Source organism: Grus americana, chromosome 11, assembly GCF_028858705.1.
Source record: "Grus americana isolate bGruAme1 chromosome 11, bGruAme1.mat, whole genome shotgun sequence".
Lineage (NCBI taxonomy): Eukaryota > Metazoa > Chordata > Aves > Gruiformes > Gruidae > Grus > Grus americana.
Window position 1 is genome coordinate 917,080 of NC_072862.1, and position 19,532 is coordinate 936,611.

A 19,532-nucleotide genomic window follows, 5' to 3' on the forward strand; every position below is an offset into this window, starting at 1 on the left:
AAGTAATTTATATGTCTCATTTAAACTGTGCTCTTCAGCTTCGTGCCCGAGAAGTCTGTCTGCGTTTTTTTCTAGTAGTCAACAGAAGTTCTTAAATGACAATCTGGGTAATAGCGGCTATTGGTAGAAGATTAAGGCAGCCAAATTGAGTGCACTCTAGAGAGACTTTTGATCCCAGCTTTACGTACTTCTTACCACATAAAACTCCAACAGTACACCTTTTAAGAATCACTGGTAGCGTGCTTCGGGAGAGGGGGGTCTGAAACTCCACTGCGGCTCTCAGCCAGAGCTACCTGCTAACTCCTCCTGCCTCTGATGCTGTATCATCATCAGATATCATCCAAACCGAGAGGATGAGCAGCGAGTCCCTCTCGTGCTTGGCTCACCCTGAGCTTGCTCCTGGGAGCTTTCCTGCGGGTCGGGGGGACGGACCCCGCTTCCCACCCGGACCCCACCTCAGCAGGCTCTCGGCGGCTTGCTTGGAAAGGCTGCACGGAGCAGGTGATGGAGGAGGGGGAAACGGTGCGATTTCGTTCACTTCTGTCATCCTGAAAGGTCTGATTCAGAGGGAAACAGGCTGTGAACAGATTCCTGAAGGGAAAAAAAAGGTGTTTAGCGCTACCAGTTACTAGAGCAATAAATGTCATGGCTAGATTACGTTTCACTTGAAGCATAAAACTGGGGTAGAAACGTCTCACTGGACACTGGAAATACCCCCTCTGCCTCCAGCAATGACTCTATTTACCCCCCGTGTTTGAACCTTTGTGACTTGCTAAACGACAATGGTCGCATGTATTGACTAAAATATATACGTATATATTTGTAGGTCATAATCTTGACTACTTGCAAAACTTTGGAAGTAGAAACAAGACAAAACATAAATTACTGGTACGTTCAGGTGGTATTGGCTTTTACCTACAACTATTTATTTATTACAAAAAGATGATGCCAGTGGGTGTGCTAGCTATCACGTAAGTAACCTTTGACGCTAAGCACTAAGCTCACGCTGCAGTGCTAAGCCTTCTCGCACGCCCACGACTTGCCCGAAGGCTGTTACGGGCTGCCTTTGCCGCGTCGCCCCAGGCTTTTGATTGGCGCTGCGCGTTAGGCTCAGTCCAGGAGGGAATGAGTAAAGCTCTTTGGACGAGAGCTGGGCCGTAGCTCTAGTCCTGGGCCAAACCTCGTCTTGGTTAACTTGCGTTGGTGTGACGGGCCGTTCTGCGCTGGCCGATGGTGGGTCGGAAGGCTGTTGTTTTGGTTGGCGTATTTAATTCTGATCGCTATTGAAAGGATTGCTTGGACAGGGACTTTGTGCAGTCCCAGCTCAAGAGTTAGTACTTCATGGTGGTATTTTTCTGTTCTAAAATTCTCAACATCAGACTAAATTTAGTTGGGTAGAAATCAATAAATTACCGCCAACTTTAGCATAAGGGCAGAGCTAGGTCAATGTTAAATGTTTTTGAACAATCTTACTCATGGTATTCAGGCTCTTCCCTTTAGCTGGGAATGACATGATGAGAAACTTTCCACTGCTTTAAATGTTAAGGAATCTCTGAAACTATTTAGTAAGAATCAATTCAAAATGTTCTATGGTTTGGGTTTCGGTATTTTTATTTTTTGAAGTACAGGATGTTCTTCTGTAGATTTTCATCCAATCTCCATGCTTGTGCCCCAGAGGCTTGTTTCCATGGCGCGTGTGTATTTCTATCAATCACGAAGTGTCCAGTGACACACGCATATGAGGCAGACCTTGGTGGAGTGTTAGTTTGAAGAACAGTCTAGCTGAAGACCAGCCGCTTGTCTGTCGGAGCACAGGAAAAGCAGCAGTTCTGTGAGCGGCGCTGGAGCACCGTTTGGGAACAAGATCTTTTTACATTATTAAGTTGTGCACAACGAGCTGGGAACTATGTAAAACTCCACTTAAATATTTTTCTTTGTCTCAGCAGTTCGTATGAAACTAAGTAGCTTTTGGAGATTTGTTTTGTGTCAGGCTGCTCCACCTCCTACTAAGCTTTTCCATACATGCCTCTCTGCTAACCGAACAGAGCAATAAGCTGACAGAAGTGCAGACTGATACCTACTGGTATTTTAACTTAAATGAATATTTCAGGGGGTTGGGAGGAGGGTATATGTTCACTGTTTTGGTGTTCTGTGTATAATAACAATTTGTAACTCAGTAGTTGAGCAAAATGAACCAGTTTAGTACTGCTACACCAAAGTGCCAATAAACCAGCGGGAAGCACTCCTACAGAGAAGGAAAACTGTCCTCGCTCGGCAGGAGTCCTTGGGTTTAAATCTGCTCCCTGGGACCCGTCGTGCCCGGGCAGGCTCCACCCGAGCAGGCAGGAGCGTTTTGCCTGACCGCATTCTCCGGGCAGTCCGGTACGGCTGGAGGGGGTGAGAGATTTCCCAGCGCCTCTCCCTGCGGTGGGAGAGCTGTGCAGGGAGCCCGCAGGCTGCACCCTGCGGGAAAATGCTCCCAAATAACGTTCTTCTAGCTGCCAAGGCTGGGTGGGCATCCACAGCTCCGCCGGACAGAGCAAGCTTCCGCAAACTTCTGCAAGCATCTAAACAACAACTGCCCCTCCACGGGGCGAGACCCCCCGGCTGATCATGGCACCCGGCTCCGTCCCTGCCGCCCCGCTCGTGTCTCCCCAGATCCCCCAGCACAGAGGCACCGGGAGCCAGCGGCGCTGCGGGATGGCTCTGCGAAACGCTGCCCGTCAGACGGAGCAGCCCCCAGCCCCGAGCTCAGCCCCTCCCTGCCGGCTAAGGGGATGACTTGGCCACGCTGCCTAACGAGGCGGATGCTCTCCAACTTCTGAGTCTACAGGATTCAGGTGAAAGCACAGGTTTTTCCAGGGTTTTTTCATGTAGTGCTTTTACCACAGAATAGTGTAAGTTGCGTTTTATTCAGCAGCAGCCTCTGTGGAAGGCGCTTGGCTATAAACTCATTGCCCTTTGCTATTCATCAGTTGACCAAAGTACAAAATAAACATGTTGCTGAGTGATGAAACCCTTGTGTCCGTTCCTGGGGAGGATGAGTTAATTGCCAGCCAATAAGCTCATGTAAGAAAGGGTGTGAACCTGGAATGAGATCCGCAGAGTGTGTGAGGGAAGAGAAAGAACAGAAAATTGAAAAAGAACTGTAGGAGATTGATACATTAATTTTTCACAGCTCACAGAGAAAGCAGAAGAAATGGATTCCTTAGGGTGAAAAGAATGGGCACTGGAATGGCAATAAAATTATTCTGTAAATTCTAGCACTTTTGGCTGGTGTCAGACAGTAATGAGATCCATTCAAATATATAAATTCAGAGATTCATAACGTGTAAGGCCAGCAGAGACCATTATGATGGTTTGTTCTGACCTCCTCCATGTGGGTCATGGAGTACCTTTTATATCTACGTATAAGAATTATTGAGTGCTGGTTCATGGAGCTTGACTTTATCTGATTCAAAAATCAGACTAGCACAAATCAGGAGTAAGACCATGGAAATTACACTGCTACAAAACCTCATCTTGTAAGAAAAATCAGGCATGCGTGTGCACGGTTTATGGACAACAGCACATTTGATTCACTAGCGGCTACAAAAATGAAGTGCTTGAAACAAACCTGTGAAATGAAGGAAGCAAAGTGAGGTGTTATTGTTATGCAGGCTAATATATAAAATAGTTAAATATGCATTGTGTGTAAAAAACCTCTGCTACAAGAAGTTTAATCCACAGGAAAATCCCTAACAGTGTGCAGTGAAGTAGGAAAAATATTTTCCCTGTGAGGGTGCTGAGGCCCAGGCACAGGGTGCCCAGAGAAGCTGTGGCTGCCCCTGGCTCCCTGGCAGGGTTCAAGGCCAGGTTGGATAGGGCTTTGGGCAAGCTGGGCTAGTGGAGGGTGTCCCTGCCCATGGCAGGGGTGGCACTGGGTGGGCTGGGAGGTCCCTTCCCACCCAAACCGGGCTGGGATGCTGGGATGCTACGGCTGACGTCATTCCCTTCAGTGAGCACCATGTGCGATGGGCAGTACGTGAGCAGCGCCGGCAGAGGCTCGGTGCATGGCTGGCTTCCGAGATTTGAACTGCACCGAGATGGTGCAATTTGCTTTGCAGTGTTTTCCTACGTGACTCTGGCAATGTGCTGAGTTCCCCCGAACTCCCGGGCAATTATTAAACCTTCTGAAACCACATCTGCAGTACTCAGCCACGGTCATCGCTACCTGCTATATTTTTGTTTTTCATCCATAAGGCCATGTATTTTTAGCCTGGGTTTTGCGATGTCCCCTCTGTGGAAATCAAAAAGCCAGATCTGGCCGTGCCGGGGCCAGAGGTGATGGTGCCGATGCCCGTTTCCATGGCAACGCAGCACAGCCCTGTGCAGGAGGTCGTTCCCATGGCAAAGGGCTGACGTACACCTGTATGGAGAAACGTCAACAGAAAGTGGGATGGATGGCGAGGCGGTGGAGCAGGTTAGCTGCTGAAGGGAGGTTAGGTAGGGGACCATTTTTCCGAATGTCATTGACACAGTGCCTGAGATGTTTTTTAAAGGAACGTCTCCTGGAAGACACAGGTGAAGACTCTCACATTTTGCTCATGGGACCACTCAATGACACATCTCCTTTGTCATAAGTAAACAACTTATCACAGCGGTTGAGAATTATATTGCATCCCTAAGGTGTCCGTGGGAGTTCAATGAACGTGACGAACGCAGAGAAATCAGTGCTGTTACTTCAGCTCCTCTGGGGTGTCTGTTACCACGTAACTTCTGCAGGCGCATTACGACAGGGAGAGGAAGGTACCGAGAATGCCCAGTACGTGATGCATTTGGTGCTGAAAAATTACTGCAGTTAATAGTCATCCATAGGATTTCAAAATTTCCCAAGTAGGTGTTTAATTAAAAATGGAATCCCTTCTAGCTGGGGCACGAGCAGTTTAAGGTTTGAAAGGCTGCTCGGCGGCTCGGTACGCGTCCTGCCGTGCCAGCGGTGCGGGCAGGGACACGGGCTCAGCCACGGCTGGCAGCGGCACCGGCCCCGCTGGTGCCCGGAGCAGGTTCCGTGTCCGCACGCCCGCGTTCTGCCTTGGCGGCCCCGGCCCCGTCGGGCGGCAGGGAGGGAGGGAGGGAGGGAGGGAGGCAGGCAGGCAGGCAGGGAGGCAGGCAGGCAGGGAGGCAAACAGGGAGGCAGGGCGGTGCCGGTCCCCGCCGCCCGGACTACAGCTCCCAGCAGCCGCGGCGCCGCCGGAAGCGCGGCCCGGTGGCGGCGCGCAGGGCTCAGCGCGGGGGATTTGGACTCGCTGCCGGCCGGCCCCGGAGGGCGTGAGGCGAGGGCCGGGCCGTGCCGCCATGGCCCTGGCGCTGCCGGTGCTAGAGCCGCCGTGGCCGCCGAGCCTGTCCCCGCTGAAGGTGCGTGAGGCGCGGCCGGGCCTGCTGCCGGCGCGGCGGGCGGGCGGGCGAGATGGCGGCTGGGGCGTCAGCGGGGCTGGCCGGGGAGCGTCCCGCGGGTGGCCCGGCCTCAGGCGGAGCCGTGCCGGCACCGCGCCCCGCTCTGCACCGCGAGGTGCGCGGCTGGCGAGCGGCAGCAGGGCGGGAGCCGCTCTCCGTGGCTCTGCCCGGCGGCGGGGCAGGGGCCCGCTCCGCTCCGCTCCTCCGGGCCTCGGCGTGTCCCCGTGCGGGGCCGGGCACCGGCTGTCCGCGGTCCCGGGCTCAGCGCGGCCCAGCCGAGGGCCGTAACGCCCTGACGCGGAATCCCGGCCTGATGCAGGCGATTTACCTTAACCCGCGTTGTGTGAGAACGTACAGCAAAAGACTACGTGGCTGGAGGCCACGTTCATGTACGACGTCCGACCGCGAGCTGTTCAGTGACCTCGACTTTTCATTGCAGGCAGTGGATGACTTGTTGCGGTGCGGGATATGCTTCGATTACTTCAGCATTGCGATGATCATTCCACAGTGTTCGCATAACTGTAAGTACAGTGTAGGAGCGCGGTTACTCCTCGCACTGAAAGTGCGGCGTGTGAATTTCTTGCTCTTGCGGGACTCATCCCGTCCTACTGTCCCGTGTGCTAACGGCATGAGAACTAACTAAGTTCGTATGGGTCAACACAAAACTGTTACTTCCTTTTCATCGTAAATCTGTGCCTCCTGTCCTGTGAGGAACGTATTTTATGGAGGATCAATTAATACATCACTATTGACTTGGTGGTTGCAGTTTAAATTTACTTGAGTTTTATTAAAAATCGCACAGAAACAGCAGTTTTAATAACAATTGCTTGAGTGAGTAGGAGCCAAGGTAAATGGGGCATTTGTGCCAAGTCAGCAAAAGGGTGTGAGGTCGTTCTTCCATCTGTCCTGTGGTTTTGTGGAATTTAGAGTTGACATATTTCATGTAAGTGCACCTTGCCATACCTTCCAGAGAGTACCGGGGTGGCTTGATGGGAGCGTGTCTTGGCCCTGTGACTCTCTTTAAGCCTGACTTGCTGTTCAGTTGACAGACTAAGGCAGACAGGTATGGCCGAAGAAGGGGCACTCAAATTTTGAGTGAATGGTTTGGGCTTCATACATCTTTCCTGCGAAATGCAGGACTGGAGAATGGGCCCTATGGGCTTGCAAAATCCTCTTGCACCTCAGCTGAGTGACAGAAAACTGTTACAAATGTCCTCAAAAAAGAGTTTTCTCCTTTAGAGCTTCAGACACAAGTCATCATTAGAGTATTTATTATTTACTGGCATGTAGAGCAAAGATTACTGATCCTTTATGTCCTTTAGAAAACATGTAGCTCTTCTACTTGTGGCTTAGCCAGCAAGGACGTTTACCTCTGAGGAGCTCTTTTGGATGAAAGCTGTGAAGCAGCCAGCAGCCTTTCCTTGTGCAGTTATGGTTGTAACCTTCCGACCACGCGAACACATGTCATCTGGATTAATGCACTTAAACACCACCTATTACTACAATTCTTCATTTAAATATTTTTCATAACATCTTGAGGGTGGATCAAGTGCAAAACTGTATGGCAGAGAGCATTAAGTCTTATGAGCTAAAATTTTCTGTGCTGCTCTGTCTGCCTCAGGCTGGTATCTGCTGGAACAGGGCAGCAAAGTGATTTGCTGAAAGTCAGATTAGGGGAAAGTTCATTGCCTTTTATCACGTTAAAATAAATGCTTATAATTGTTTTGTTCAGAAACTGTAGCACTTCTTCTTCCTTACATGAAGAAGGAGGTTGTAGTTTAGCAATTAAATTCAGTTTAGCTTGGCAAACCTCTCACCATTGAGAACAGCATGTGTATGGTGGGAGCACTGGAAATTCTCTACGGTAGCTGGTGTTACAGCCTGCCTGTGACACAGCTGGGTTCAGAGGCCCTTAACGTCGACAAGAATCTGTCTCCCTTCTTTTTTCACAGATTACACATCGAATTTCCCCCTGTAAATTGCAGCAAGCCTAAGTTTTCTACAATAAATCAAGATTCCCTGAAGTGTTTTCTTCTCAGTTGTCTCTATGTAATCTCTTCGGTCCACTGAGATTGTATAATTGGAGCAAAAAGCCCTCTGCTTCTTTGAGTAGTTGTTTGTGAATAGATGAAATACATTTGCTTACAAAATTGTTTTGTTTCTCTTTTTCTTAATGATCTATTACAGGGCTTCTAGTCATCTCTATAATCTGTTTGCACCTATAGCCACTTAAAATTCCTCCTCTGCTTGTTCTCGGGTGACTTGAGAGCATTCAGTAGCTCTCTTGACAGTAGTTGTTCAACTTCCGCAGTGCTTTGGATTGTATCTTTAGTGACAGAATAGATGTCCATCTTCAGACACTTTTATTATGTGAAAGAAATATGAATGGCACGTCTCCTGTAATATTGGCATCTCACCAAGGGCAGAGTAAATTGTGCCCCTGAGATTTCTTACTCTTTCAGTCCAAGATGACCAACTGAGTCCATTCAAGCCGAGGTGGTGTAAGAGGTTATCGCTGCCAGCGCCGTTTCTTGCTGCCCAGCGGGTGTGAGCACTGGCACCGGGTTGTTAGAACGTGCTGCTCTCCTGGGGAGCCCGGGCGGCTGGAACCAGCCAGGGGCTGGTGGTGGTTGAGGGTTTCTCAGCTCTGCGTTCTGCCACGTCAGGGTGCTGCCCCCCAGCAAGGGATGGAGCTGGTGCTGGGACCAGCCACCGGCCCCAGTGAATCGGCAGCGTGCCGAAGTCGGAGCCTTTATCCCCAGCAGAGCTCGGCGGCAGTGTGGCCGTGCAGCCCTGGCCTGGGGCCAGCGTAGCTTGGAAGGTGGGCAGGGAAACCCGTGTCTGCTTGACTTCTTCACTTAGAAGTGGCTATAAGCTGTTGGAGGGAGCTCTTTCTTTTAATCCAGTATTTTCCTTTCTTTAAATTTGTATTGAAATTACTACTGTACTTCCAGCTAAGCAGGCTTCAGAATTGCTTGCTCACTTAAAAAACACCTATGGTCTTCGATGTGTGGTGTGTAAATTGTGGCATTACTGACTCTTCTCCTGCCAGGCTTGTTTTATTCCGCTTTTTTCTCACAACCTCGCTACTTCCAGTTTAAACTTGGAGACTGGTTTTTGCTGGCAGTAACTTGCATAATTCCACTCTGTCATTGCCGTTAAGTGTCCCGTGATGGTTGTCAGATTAAATTCATACATTAGGATTCTCCTCTGTATGCTGAAATACAGTGCTGTGGCTGAATCTTATAATGAGTTTGGTAGATGTGGTTTTACAGGCAGGTTTGGTCTGTCAGTGCAGATGGAAGTGACCGTTGTGGCACCATTTAATTCTTGGTGTATGTGCCACGTACAGTAGACAGGGACCTGCTTTGTTACCCCAGGAGTGGCAGGCTGAGACCTGGGCCGTGGCTATTTCTCCCGTAGGAAGAGGAGGTGAGCGGGAGAGAAGGGACTGGGCACAAAGAATTGTGAGGCTGTTGTCTTCTGTGCACGTACCCAGAGCCAGCCCTAGGCACAGATGTTAAGACTAAGAGTTTATGTCGTTTGCTGTCCTCAGACATGCTCAGCTCCCCGGCTGTGAGCGGTGATGGTTGCAGCAGGTCAGTCCCATTGCTCGCTGGAGGTCACTGGTTGTGGGATGTTGGCAGGCTAGATCTATGAGCTGACTCATATCCATTCGGCTAAAGTTTATTTCTTTTTTATATGGATTCCTCCCCCCATATCACATCTTAGCATATAATGTAATTTTGGAGTGTTTAGATGGATTTGCGGTTTTAAGTGTTGAATTAGTGCATTAATGCTCCTGCTGCTTTTCAGACTCCTTCTGAGAGGGTCTGAATACATCTGCTTAGGTAGCTGTCGCTAAGTGTTGCACGGTGCTGAGACTCCGACCAGCAGTGATCCAGTAAGTGAACGTCTGTTTCACTGGAGAGTAATGAAACTTTTTACATCCTGAAGTGGCTGTGAAAGCTCATAGATAAGTAGAGAAAGTAGAATAATTTCAGGAATTTACTGCAACAAAATGAAGCTTACACCATATTTCTCCAGTCTATTGACACATCCTGTGATGATGATACGACTTGCTTTTCCTGGGAAACATTTATGCCGTCTCTCAGCGTTCCAGTGCTGTTTCCCATCCTTTTTAGCCTTTCCCCTCAACAACAGCTTGGTATTGTTTTGGAAAGAAGAAGAAACAGCTGGGAAAAAGAGAGGATAGAGAGTTTGTCTGGGGCTCTGCAGGAGGATGAATGTAATCCAACATTAGTCATGTAAAAAAAATAATAAAGTGGTGATGGAGGAGTAAGCAGTGCAGACACTGCTTTTAGTGATGGTAGCAGACTAAAGTTTCCTTGTCTTGTGTTAAAGAAACAAAAGTAAACATCTGCTTTTGACAGAGGGACTCAGATTGAATGTTGAAAGATGCTTGCATAAAATATGTATTTTTTGCTACAATGGTAATCTTAATTCTGTGGAAACATTGTGCATTTTCAATATTGGTGTATCATGGAATAGTTTGCATATATTGTACAAAAAGAAAATATACTAGTAAGGATGCTGAACTGGATTTGGAAGAATGCCTGTTTACAAACTATGTATTTCCTTTCTCCAGATTGTTCCCTTTGTATACGCAAGTTTTTGTCCTACAAAACTCAGTGTCCAGCATGCTGTGTGGTAAGTGTTTTAGTTTTCCTCAGCTTGTTTTTTGTTTATTGTTTGGCAAATCTCTGGAGCTTTTCCCTTTGGACTATGCTAAGTAATTAATCATGGCCATGTATTACCACCTTTCCTTTAGGTGAGCAGCTCTGTGGGCAACGTGTGGTGCTTTTCGAAGTGGAATTCTCCTGTTTCAGAGCTACTCTTCTGCCAACATAGGCAGAAGTAGATGGAACATCAAACCTGGGTTTTGGCTCACATCTGTGTATGCAATCTGTCGTGAAACATTTCATGTTGTCTCCTAATTTGTTAAAATACACTGTCATTTAAAATATGAGTGCTGAAATTGAAGCGCTTAAATTTTCTGTGATTGAGTGGCCTCAGTCCATCTTTTGAGGACTTTTTAGAAGTGTCTACAGAGCACCTAGACCTAAACCTCGCTGACTTGGCTGTGTAGCCTTTCCGGGGATGAGAGGACTATGTTAGGCACCAGGGAGAGGAGGCGTTTGCCATGAGAATTAGGTTAAATGTGAAAAGCACTAGAGGCAGGTTCAGCCTGCTCTGCAGGTGGGTGATTATTATGATCTGACTTGAAGGCCTTTTTTGATTAAAGAACACAGAATGCAATTTATGCTAGGCCTTAATCTAACTTTTCATCTTAAGCCAATTGGACTTTATTGAACTCCTAAAAATGGTAGGCTGCCTAAAAACAACGAATGGCGCTTCAGGAATATTGGCAAAATAGAAGTAATTTTCTTCTGTATTTCTAAAGCATGAACCAGACTCAACTTTTCAAGTCTGGAAAACAGATCTATTTGTAGCTTTGCCAGTTTTTAAACATTCAAAAAGTGCAGGCTACTTGGTGGGGTATACTTTACTACCACCTTGAAAATCACAGGTATCAATATGAGCAAGATTAATAAAAGTTTTGTAAAAAAAGAAGAGCGGAGACAGACAGCCAGAGAGAGAAAATCAGAAATCGTTTAAAAAGAATTAATTGAATGCACAAAGCCATATCATAATTCATATTTTTCATTTCATAATCAGAAGATTAACACTTCCCTTCATCTGTTTTCATGCCTTGTTGCTTAAGGTTCTTATCACATTCATGGGATCCTTGGTTTGGTTTTCAAAATAATTAGAACTGGGCTACAACAAAGCATTGTTGGAGACTGGGTACACTGGATTTTGTTGCTTTAACTTTATGCTTCATTTTTACCTATTACCTGTCATTTTCCAGACTTACAGTTCTCAGGCAGCTATTTTCGTTTGAGATATTTTTCAGGAAATAAATGTTAACACGTTATGCATCTTCATTCACATAGCAATTTAGCGGGGGGTAGTTGAGGCATTGATCCAAGAAACAAATTATTGATCACTTCAACATTTTCCAGGTACTTGTTGTTTTCACTGCATTTGAATGTTTGTTGGTTTTTTTTTTTCCCTTTTCTTTCTTTCTTTTTTTAATAGGCAGTCTCAGAATCTGACCTGAAAAATAACCGGACATTAGATGAACTAGTGAAGAGCTTTAATTCTGCAAGGTATTCTGTAATTTTATGACTACTCTCTCTGGTTTGGCAGCCGGAAAGGCGGGTGTGACTTACGTTGTGTGACCAGACTAGGGGTCCTTGTAGAGGAGCAGAGTGAGGAGCAGTGTGAGGACTGAGTGAAAAAATTGTGGTGTTGCAGAAATGTTGTCAAAGATGAATGTTTATGCTTTTGGAGGAATCCTACAGGTTTTTTTGGCTGAAGGTTACTGTCTGCTCAGGTGATGTGTGGAGGTTGTGTAAGCTTATTCTGGTTTTGCTTCTGGTTAGCTGCCGTGCAGGTTAGAGTCTCTTCCAATGTGTAGGAAGTCAAGCAGATGTGTCAGGATTCTACAGGGAGAATAATGGTAATAAAGATTTTCTTCTAAGATCTTTTCTATGTGTGTAGGGGAAATTCTGAACAGAAAGACTTTGTCCAGTGGTAATGGTTAACTTGCAAGAGAATTCTCTTGGTGAAGTCATTAGATGGGAAAAATGTAGGTATTGAGGGGCTGCAAATATGAGTTTTCCTAGATAAGAGTAGTAGTGGAGTGTTGTGCTTTCACCTGGATTTCTTACTGACTTTTTGGTTTTAATATTTTTTTTTGTTGATCTCTTCACCCCTGTGAAAGACAGGAACAACAGAATAAGCATGACTTGGTAAACACTTACCACAGTAGATATATGAGACTTCTTGTATTATCTTTCTGTTTTCTTTTGATTTGAACTAGTTCAGTGATTTCTAGGTATTTTGTAGGTATTCCGATGTCTCTAGGAGACAAACACACTATCATCTTTTTCTCTGAAATGAACTTGGAGCTTGAAGTCAATGAGAACTTGGCTTCATAAGTGATAGGAAGCATAGTTCAGTTTATGGCTTTGTTTCTTGAGAGAGTTTCTCTGTGATGAAGATCTAATCTTCTGTATGTCCACTGTTAGATTGAATGGATTATTTGAAGAATTGAAATTCTACAGTTCCATTATTATAGCTTGAACTCTGTCTTTGGTGTTTCCTAGTGATAAATGGATTACTTTTTTTTTTTTTTTTTTGGTAATGCCTAATTTTTTAGGGAACAAGTAGTGCTGACCTGGATCCATTATGATATTGATCTTAAATGTTAATTTTTTTGACTACTTTAATGGATCGGTATAAATCTTGCCAGTCAGAATAGTTTAATAATTTTTCCTTTTGTGACTTGGAGTTCAATCAATTTCTCAATATAAAGTTAGATCAATAAGACAAAAAATGTAGTCCCCTGCTCTGCACCAGCCACGGGGTGCAGTGGGAGGGAGCCAGTGCAGGATTCTTTCTGGATCTGATAAGAATGGCCCAACAACAAATGGCTTGCTAAGATAACTGCTTTAATAAGACAGACTCGTAATAGGAATATAGATTTTGAATAAATCTGAAGCATATTGCTTCAGATGCTGGGCACCCCGCGTTCGTGCTTCTCTCAGCCTGGGATTGCATTTGCTCTGCAGTTGGTCCTGAGTTCGAGGGGAACACTACTTGCTTGGAGAGTGTTATGTGATACAAGTATCGTGAAATCATAAGAGCGTTGTTGGTTTCTGCGCTGGCGATGTTGGTACAGGACAAATCTCTCTCCTCCCCTCCTTCCCCATCTGCTTTGTTTCCTTTTGGCCCTCCCCAAAACAAATTCGAAGACCAGGCGTTGATTTTTGAAATATGCTGAGCTCTTCAAGTCCATCCTGACTTGACTTTGAGCCTCAGGTAGTTTAGCGCTTATGAAAATTAGGCCTTAAATCTTTTCAGTATTTCACAAAATGCAAACACATTTCTTAAGTCAGGCCTGTAGGGAAAGAAAATGTTAATGTTGGTAGTACTTAGCAAAGTAAAAGCTGCACTCCAAGGTCAGTGTGTGCATGGAATGGAAATCATTCTAAATAGACCTGAGTGCTGATCCCATTTATACTTCTGCTCAACATTTAGCTTGTGCACAAGTGTTTGCAGAATTAGAGCCTTTGTGAGCATTTGTGCTCGGTGAGTGTCGTCTTGGGAGTCCTGCTTCCTCCCTGCAGAAGCGGTGGACTGATGTTTCCCAGTAAAAGTGAAGATGTGTCATTCATTATGGCTCGTTAGCGTTATATTCTGTGTGAAAGGGTAGAGGAGCTTGAGGAGCCTTTAATAGGTGTGAATTCACGTTGCCTGCCCTGGTGTTCAGGTGCACACAAAGACCCTGAGCAGCGAGTGAGTAAGGGAGTGCATTGCTCTGATCCGCTACGCCACAGGCTGCTGTCAGGGCGAGAGCAACCCTTGCTCAGCTTGCTCTCTGCTGCTTGTGCTGTGCTTGGCGGGCAGAATTCATCACTGGCCAGGCCAGGAGAGCTGTGTGTGCCACCCTTCCTTTATGAACAATATTTATATCAGTTGCAGTGAGGCTAGTGTCTTCAAAAATAGTAAGTGTAAAGTTTTGGGGTTCGCTTCCAGTCCCAGACTGGTTTGGATTGGAAGGGACCTTAAAGCCCATCTAGTTCCAACCCCCCTGCCATGGGTAGGGACACCCTCCGCTAGCCCAGGTTGTCTAAAGCCCCATCCAACTTGGCCTTGTTTAGACATTAATTTCGTTGTCCTCTAATAAAGAGATTTTTTTGATGAAAACAGTCAGTTTCTGCATCACCTAGTTCGAATATTCAGCAACAGAAATTGGAAATATACTTGCATAAGTAGAAAACTAGTCCTTGCTGAAAATGATCTGTGCTTTTTTTCATACATAGGAAAGAAAAATACGTTTTTGCTTTCAAGTTTATATCTTACTTTCCTAATCAGGGTTACTTGACAGCTAGTGAGTCAGAGGAATAAACACATCCACTCTGAGTGCTTGAGAGAGCAGGTACTGTCATTTCTAATACACTGATTAAACTTCCAGGAGGAGTGCAGAAGGAATTTCAAGGAGAGAAACTGTCCTCTAGTACAGTTAGCACTGTCCTGTGTGAGCTGTTCCTAGGAAGATTCACAACCCCATCTCTTGCCCGGAATTTATTTCTGTGGAAGCACTAGATTTCCCACCTACTTTCTCTGCTTCATAGCTGCTTTGGCAAGGGAGAAGTAAATGGACCATAAAATGGGAACCAGGATCTTGATGGAGGACGACCCTGAATTTTTTTTTTTTTTGCGGGTCTTGCAGATCTGAAGAAAAAAAAAAAATTTGCAAGATGTTTATGCTGTTGTTAAAGCATGCCTGGCAGAGAGTATGCTGAATACAGCGCATTAAGATGACCGTCTGTTTTTAGTAAAACCGAGAGGCATAACTCCCCATCCTAACCCTCACCAGCGATTAAAGCGGATGGGTCTCAGGGGAGGATTTGGGTGGTGGCTATAACAGTGCCAGTTAGGACTCACTAGCATCTTGTTGATTGATCTTTCAGTGTTTAACGGGCTGTGCTCCTCAGCAGAGGTTTGTTAGCTGTGACGCATTTACTGCTTGTGTGCCAGGAAGGTAAAATTGTATCTGCTAAAACCTTTCAGAACTGATAGTAGTCTGAGTTCAGTTTGTAAGAGTATAATAGATAATGTTGAAAGCTGCGTGCAAAACGCAGAGCTTTTTGAAAATGGTGTTGTCCTGAGGTTTACCAGGAGAATCACTCGGTTTGTAGGTGAGCCGGGCAGTAGGTAGGGGGTAGCTGGTAGTGGGCAGTAGGGGCTGGACTTCTCCATCAACGGCATGCTTTCTCTCGACTCCGCTGTCCGTCTCTGAATGATGGATGAGTCTTCCAGTCTAGTCATGCTTGTCCGGATCACTGCAGTAACAACTATCAGAATTTCTGTGAATAACGAGAAATTTGAGTAATTAGCTCTGGCGTTGAGGGAGGGGAATGGCAGCTGATAAAGGTGCTATTGGAGAGCCGTGGGCGGTGCGAGGAGTGCCCACGGTGCTCCTTGGCTCTTCCATCCCTGGGGTGCCGGGGTTTGGGGTGCTGGGGCTTGGGGCGCGGGTCCGGCAGGGCCACTAGATGTCATTGCATGGCCAGTGAAGCTGGTCAGCATGCCCAAAATACTGCCGTCGGGGAAAAACAGCCTGGGACTTTGCTTTCCTCTTTTGAATTTTCTACTAGCATTTTCTGTATTTTCCCACCAAAAAAAAAAGTATACAGAGATTTCACGTGTGTTCTGGCAAACAAGTTTTCATATTCTCATCCTAGTCTTCTTTCCATTGATTCTGTGCCAAAATCAGATCCCTTCAGAAAGTCTATTCCTAAGTCTTTATCCCTCAATATGAGGAAAACCACCGTGTGTTTATTTGTAGACCAATGGTTTAATTACAGCAACCTTTATTATCAAATTATCGTTAGGATAGATTTTGTATTTTTTTTTTTTCCCCAGTCTCTTTCTCTCTCTTGGTTTTATACCAGATCATATTTTACTGAGTTCAGAAGCCTATCCTTTCGTACAGGACACATTGCCAAAATGCTGCACTTTGCACTCTGAGCCTTTTGCTGTGTGTCTGCCGCCCGCTTCTGCTGGCCACGGAGCTGCCTTCCTCCCTCCAGCCGTCGTCGGAATGGCCCCGCTGGGGGCTGCAGCCCACTCGGGTCCGGGCCCAGCTCCAGCCAGGAGCTCTGGCCTTCCCGAGGGACGGATCAGACCGCTAAAGTCTCTGCTCCGCAGAATTCGAGGTACTATAAGCTGTACTATTATGATATTTCCTGAGAAGGAAATGCTGAGAAAAAGACACATGAATCGGTCTGAAGCCTGGTGAAAAGATAAACTGATGGGATGTTTGAATTTTAGAAGTGTTGTCAGGTAGCGTGAACACATTGGGAAATACATTTTAGCTGGTGAATACATGTTAGGAAAAATAAACAGACATAGTTGGTGTTTACAAATAGTAGAATGTGTTACTTTGGCAAGAGGAGGAGCTCTCAAAAGCAATAGAAAATACACGGATAAGATGAGGGAGATGAGTTGTGTTCTCTAGATGAAGGCAATGAATGTAGGCAGCTGGCTAATTGTTCAGATATTTTTGCCTTTTGGGGCTGTATTGTTCTTTATTTCACGGGGAAACTAAATTGTGATGCGATGCCGAATGATTGTGTTTATGGCTCCATTTTGTGTTATCTGAACCATGCAGAATTTAGCTTGCTATAGCATAGGATGCTGGGCTTTTGTGTAAAAATGGTCGCTTAACAGCCAAAAGAAAACTGTGATAAGAAGTGTGTTGACTTTGATTAGCTACGTTAATGGGAGGCTGCCTCTATGAAAACCTGGGGGAGTCTGAAGAAACAGATGGTTTTTGCATAACCAAAAGATAAATACCTTGTTTGAAAAAGGGAGAAAAATAAATAAATAAAAAAAGTACGTCTTTGGTAGAACACCCAGCTGCATCCTTTTGAGGATTAAACTTTGCCTGAGTATGTTAGGAATAAAAGGCAACTAATTTGTTTGCTTTGGAACCTGATCGTAGAATATAACCATCTGTGATGTGACAAGTCTCTGAGGCGATAGTTTGAAGTTGAAGAATACTGTGCATTTATCTGCAGTAAATTGAGATACTTTATCTGCCAATTATTGCTGCTGATGGCGGTGTTGAGCAGCGATACGCTGATACTTCTGAATGAAAAATACCCCGTGTAACCAGCGAAGGTGAAGCAGGAGCGGGCTGGGGCTGCGTGAGGGCACTCGGTGTGTTCCCATTCAGTAGCTCCTGAGCTCCCCGTGGAGTTGATCCTGCACCAACAGTAGCTAGACCGCTCTGTGTCAGCGGGGAATTAACCTCCTTCAAAACTTCCAGTCCATATCTAGGCATGAGCAGACAGAAAAACATAGTTTTGCTGCCACGCTTAATTGCACTTGTTTGCACTGCAGAAGGTCAGCGTTTTGGGACAGATGTGAGTCGCCACGGGCAGATGTGGCTGTTACACCCGGTAATCTGGGAAACTGAAACTCCAAATCGGGCTTCTGAATCTGCCTTGAATACAACCGCAGCAGAGCGTTGGGTGTGCTGAGCTGGTGGTGGTTCACCAGGAACTTCTCTTAAACTGGTATAATTGTGGGGCTACCTGGTAACTTGGATGAACTTTTTTTAAATTATATATGTACAGACAGTTCTTATTTAGTTGTTCTCTTAGATATGAAAAATCTTTACCTTAAAAGACTGAAAAGTTTTCTAAGTACTTCGCTGATACTGAAATGTCTTCAACTCTAAAATCTGAGAGCATAGCTGCATTTCAGACTTCTTCTGGGCCTTGTGTCTTCTTGAAAGTGCTGTAAGAAATAATTTTTTTATTTAACTTTTTTTACAGAAAAGGAATAGAAATTCAAATTATTTCAACTGTTATTTATTCTTCTTGAGTTAAAAACTTTGCATGTTGAGGACCCACAAGCTTTCACAGGCTTTGTCACCTCAGGTGCAGTGAACTGTGTCACAATCAAAGCTGTAAAGCCGTGGCATTTCAGTAAAGAGCATGCACTTGCTGAGCAATGGCAGCAGTAAAAATCCTAGCGCTTGAAAAAGTTAATGTGTTACAGATGGGAAGGAGGAGGACTCTCGGGTATTACAGATTGTTTGTAGTCTTTTGGGGCCGTGCATTCCTGTCCGAGGGGTACGGAGCATCTTGTGCAGCTGTAATTAGTGCACGGGGCTCGTCTCCTGGCAGAAGCTAACGCCATCCTTGTTGTGCTGTGCCCCGAGCGCAGAGCTCTGGGCCTGCGGCTCCGCGGTGGCTGCAGCAGCGGCGAGTAGTGCAGTGTGGATCGGAGAGGAGGAGGCACCGGGGCCTGGGAGGTGCAGCGTGCCCTTCCGTGTAGAGGCTCTGAGACTCCTCAGCATCCTCAAAAGCTGTTCCTGTCCATCCCGCTTGTGTCATCCTGCCATAAAGAGAGGTGAGAGGAAGGTCCTCCCTGCCCCACTTAGCAAGTGGGGACAGAGAATCATTTTGAGGTGAACCCATCTCCTCCATTCGTTGTTAGAGAGATGCTGCCCTTCCTTTAAGATTTTCCATTTTTTGTAACTTGTCCCAGTTTCTCAGAGCTTGTAGATGGTAAAAAAAATTTTTTGCATTTTCCTTATTTTTTGGGTAGGACTTGTGACGATGCAGCAGGCTGGGGCTCGGCAGGTGGTTGTGAGCATGGCAGCGAGTCGGGCAGAAAGCTAAGCAGCCCCTGGGCAGCTGTGCTGGCTTTGCGCTCTGGGGAGCTCGGCAGGGAATGGCGTGCAGGCGGCCACGGGATGCTGGAGAGGCAGTGCATTAAAGGTTAATGACTGCATGTGCTCTTCCGGCTGCTTTTGGGTGTTAGGAGCTTTGTTGTGACCCTCAGGACGTGGAGGACTCTTGCCAAAGTAGTGGTGGGCAAGAGCGGGACGTGTGGTTTGTGCATCGGTGATGTTAGTTGGGAAAGCCTTCCCTCTACCTGTGCAAATACAGGAGCGAAAGTGAACCACGAGGTATGCGGGCAGGCTAGACAGCTGCATTGCTACGCCGTTTCCCTGCCAAGAATGCACTCTCTAGCTTAATTTATTTTAGATCGATCTGTATAAAATACATGGTAAAATAAACAGGATTCTGCAGAAACCCCTGGGGCGGGGGTAGGAATAGAACATGTCTTTAAGATCTTATGCAATTGCCTGAGTAGAACAACTGTGACTTTATAATTCTTCATATTAGCTCAAAGCTAGAAGTACTAATGAGACAGACAGGAGGATGAGCCTTCTGCTACTACCGTGTTCCTGCCGATAAAATTTATTTCTTTGAAAAGAGACTTTAACTTGCATCTTGACATTTGCTAGCCCTGAGGAGGGGAGGGAGTACAAGTGGGGAGTAAAGCATGCATAGATGGATGGTAGGTGTTCTGGTGGAGACTGAAGTGGGCTGTTCTTGACAGCAGCTATGGTTTCCCCTTATTTTATACGAGAAAAGAATGGAGAGTTTGTGCTCTTTGGCTGATCAGCAATGAAATGT

The 19,532-nt window shown here is 46.1% G+C and overlaps 1 protein-coding gene across 2 annotated transcripts in view; it reads left to right on the plus strand.

Moving 5' to 3' along the window:
• The first annotated feature begins 5,229 nt into the window (after nucleotides 1–5,229).
• RAD18 (RAD18 E3 ubiquitin protein ligase) overlaps nucleotides 5,230–19,532 on the plus strand; it is a 56,797-nt gene continuing 42,494 nt past the window's right edge. For both annotated transcript variants that reach the window (XM_054838585.1, XM_054838586.1), the window contains exons 1-4: nucleotides 5,230–5,397; nucleotides 5,876–5,957; nucleotides 10,046–10,107; nucleotides 11,560–11,630. In XM_054838585.1, the coding sequence (XP_054694560.1) occupies nucleotides 5,338–5,397; nucleotides 5,876–5,957; nucleotides 10,046–10,107; nucleotides 11,560–11,630 (275 nt within the window). In that variant the 5' untranslated portion in view covers nucleotides 5,230–5,337. The remainder of the gene's footprint in view (nucleotides 5,398–5,875; nucleotides 5,958–10,045; nucleotides 10,108–11,559; nucleotides 11,631–19,532) is intronic.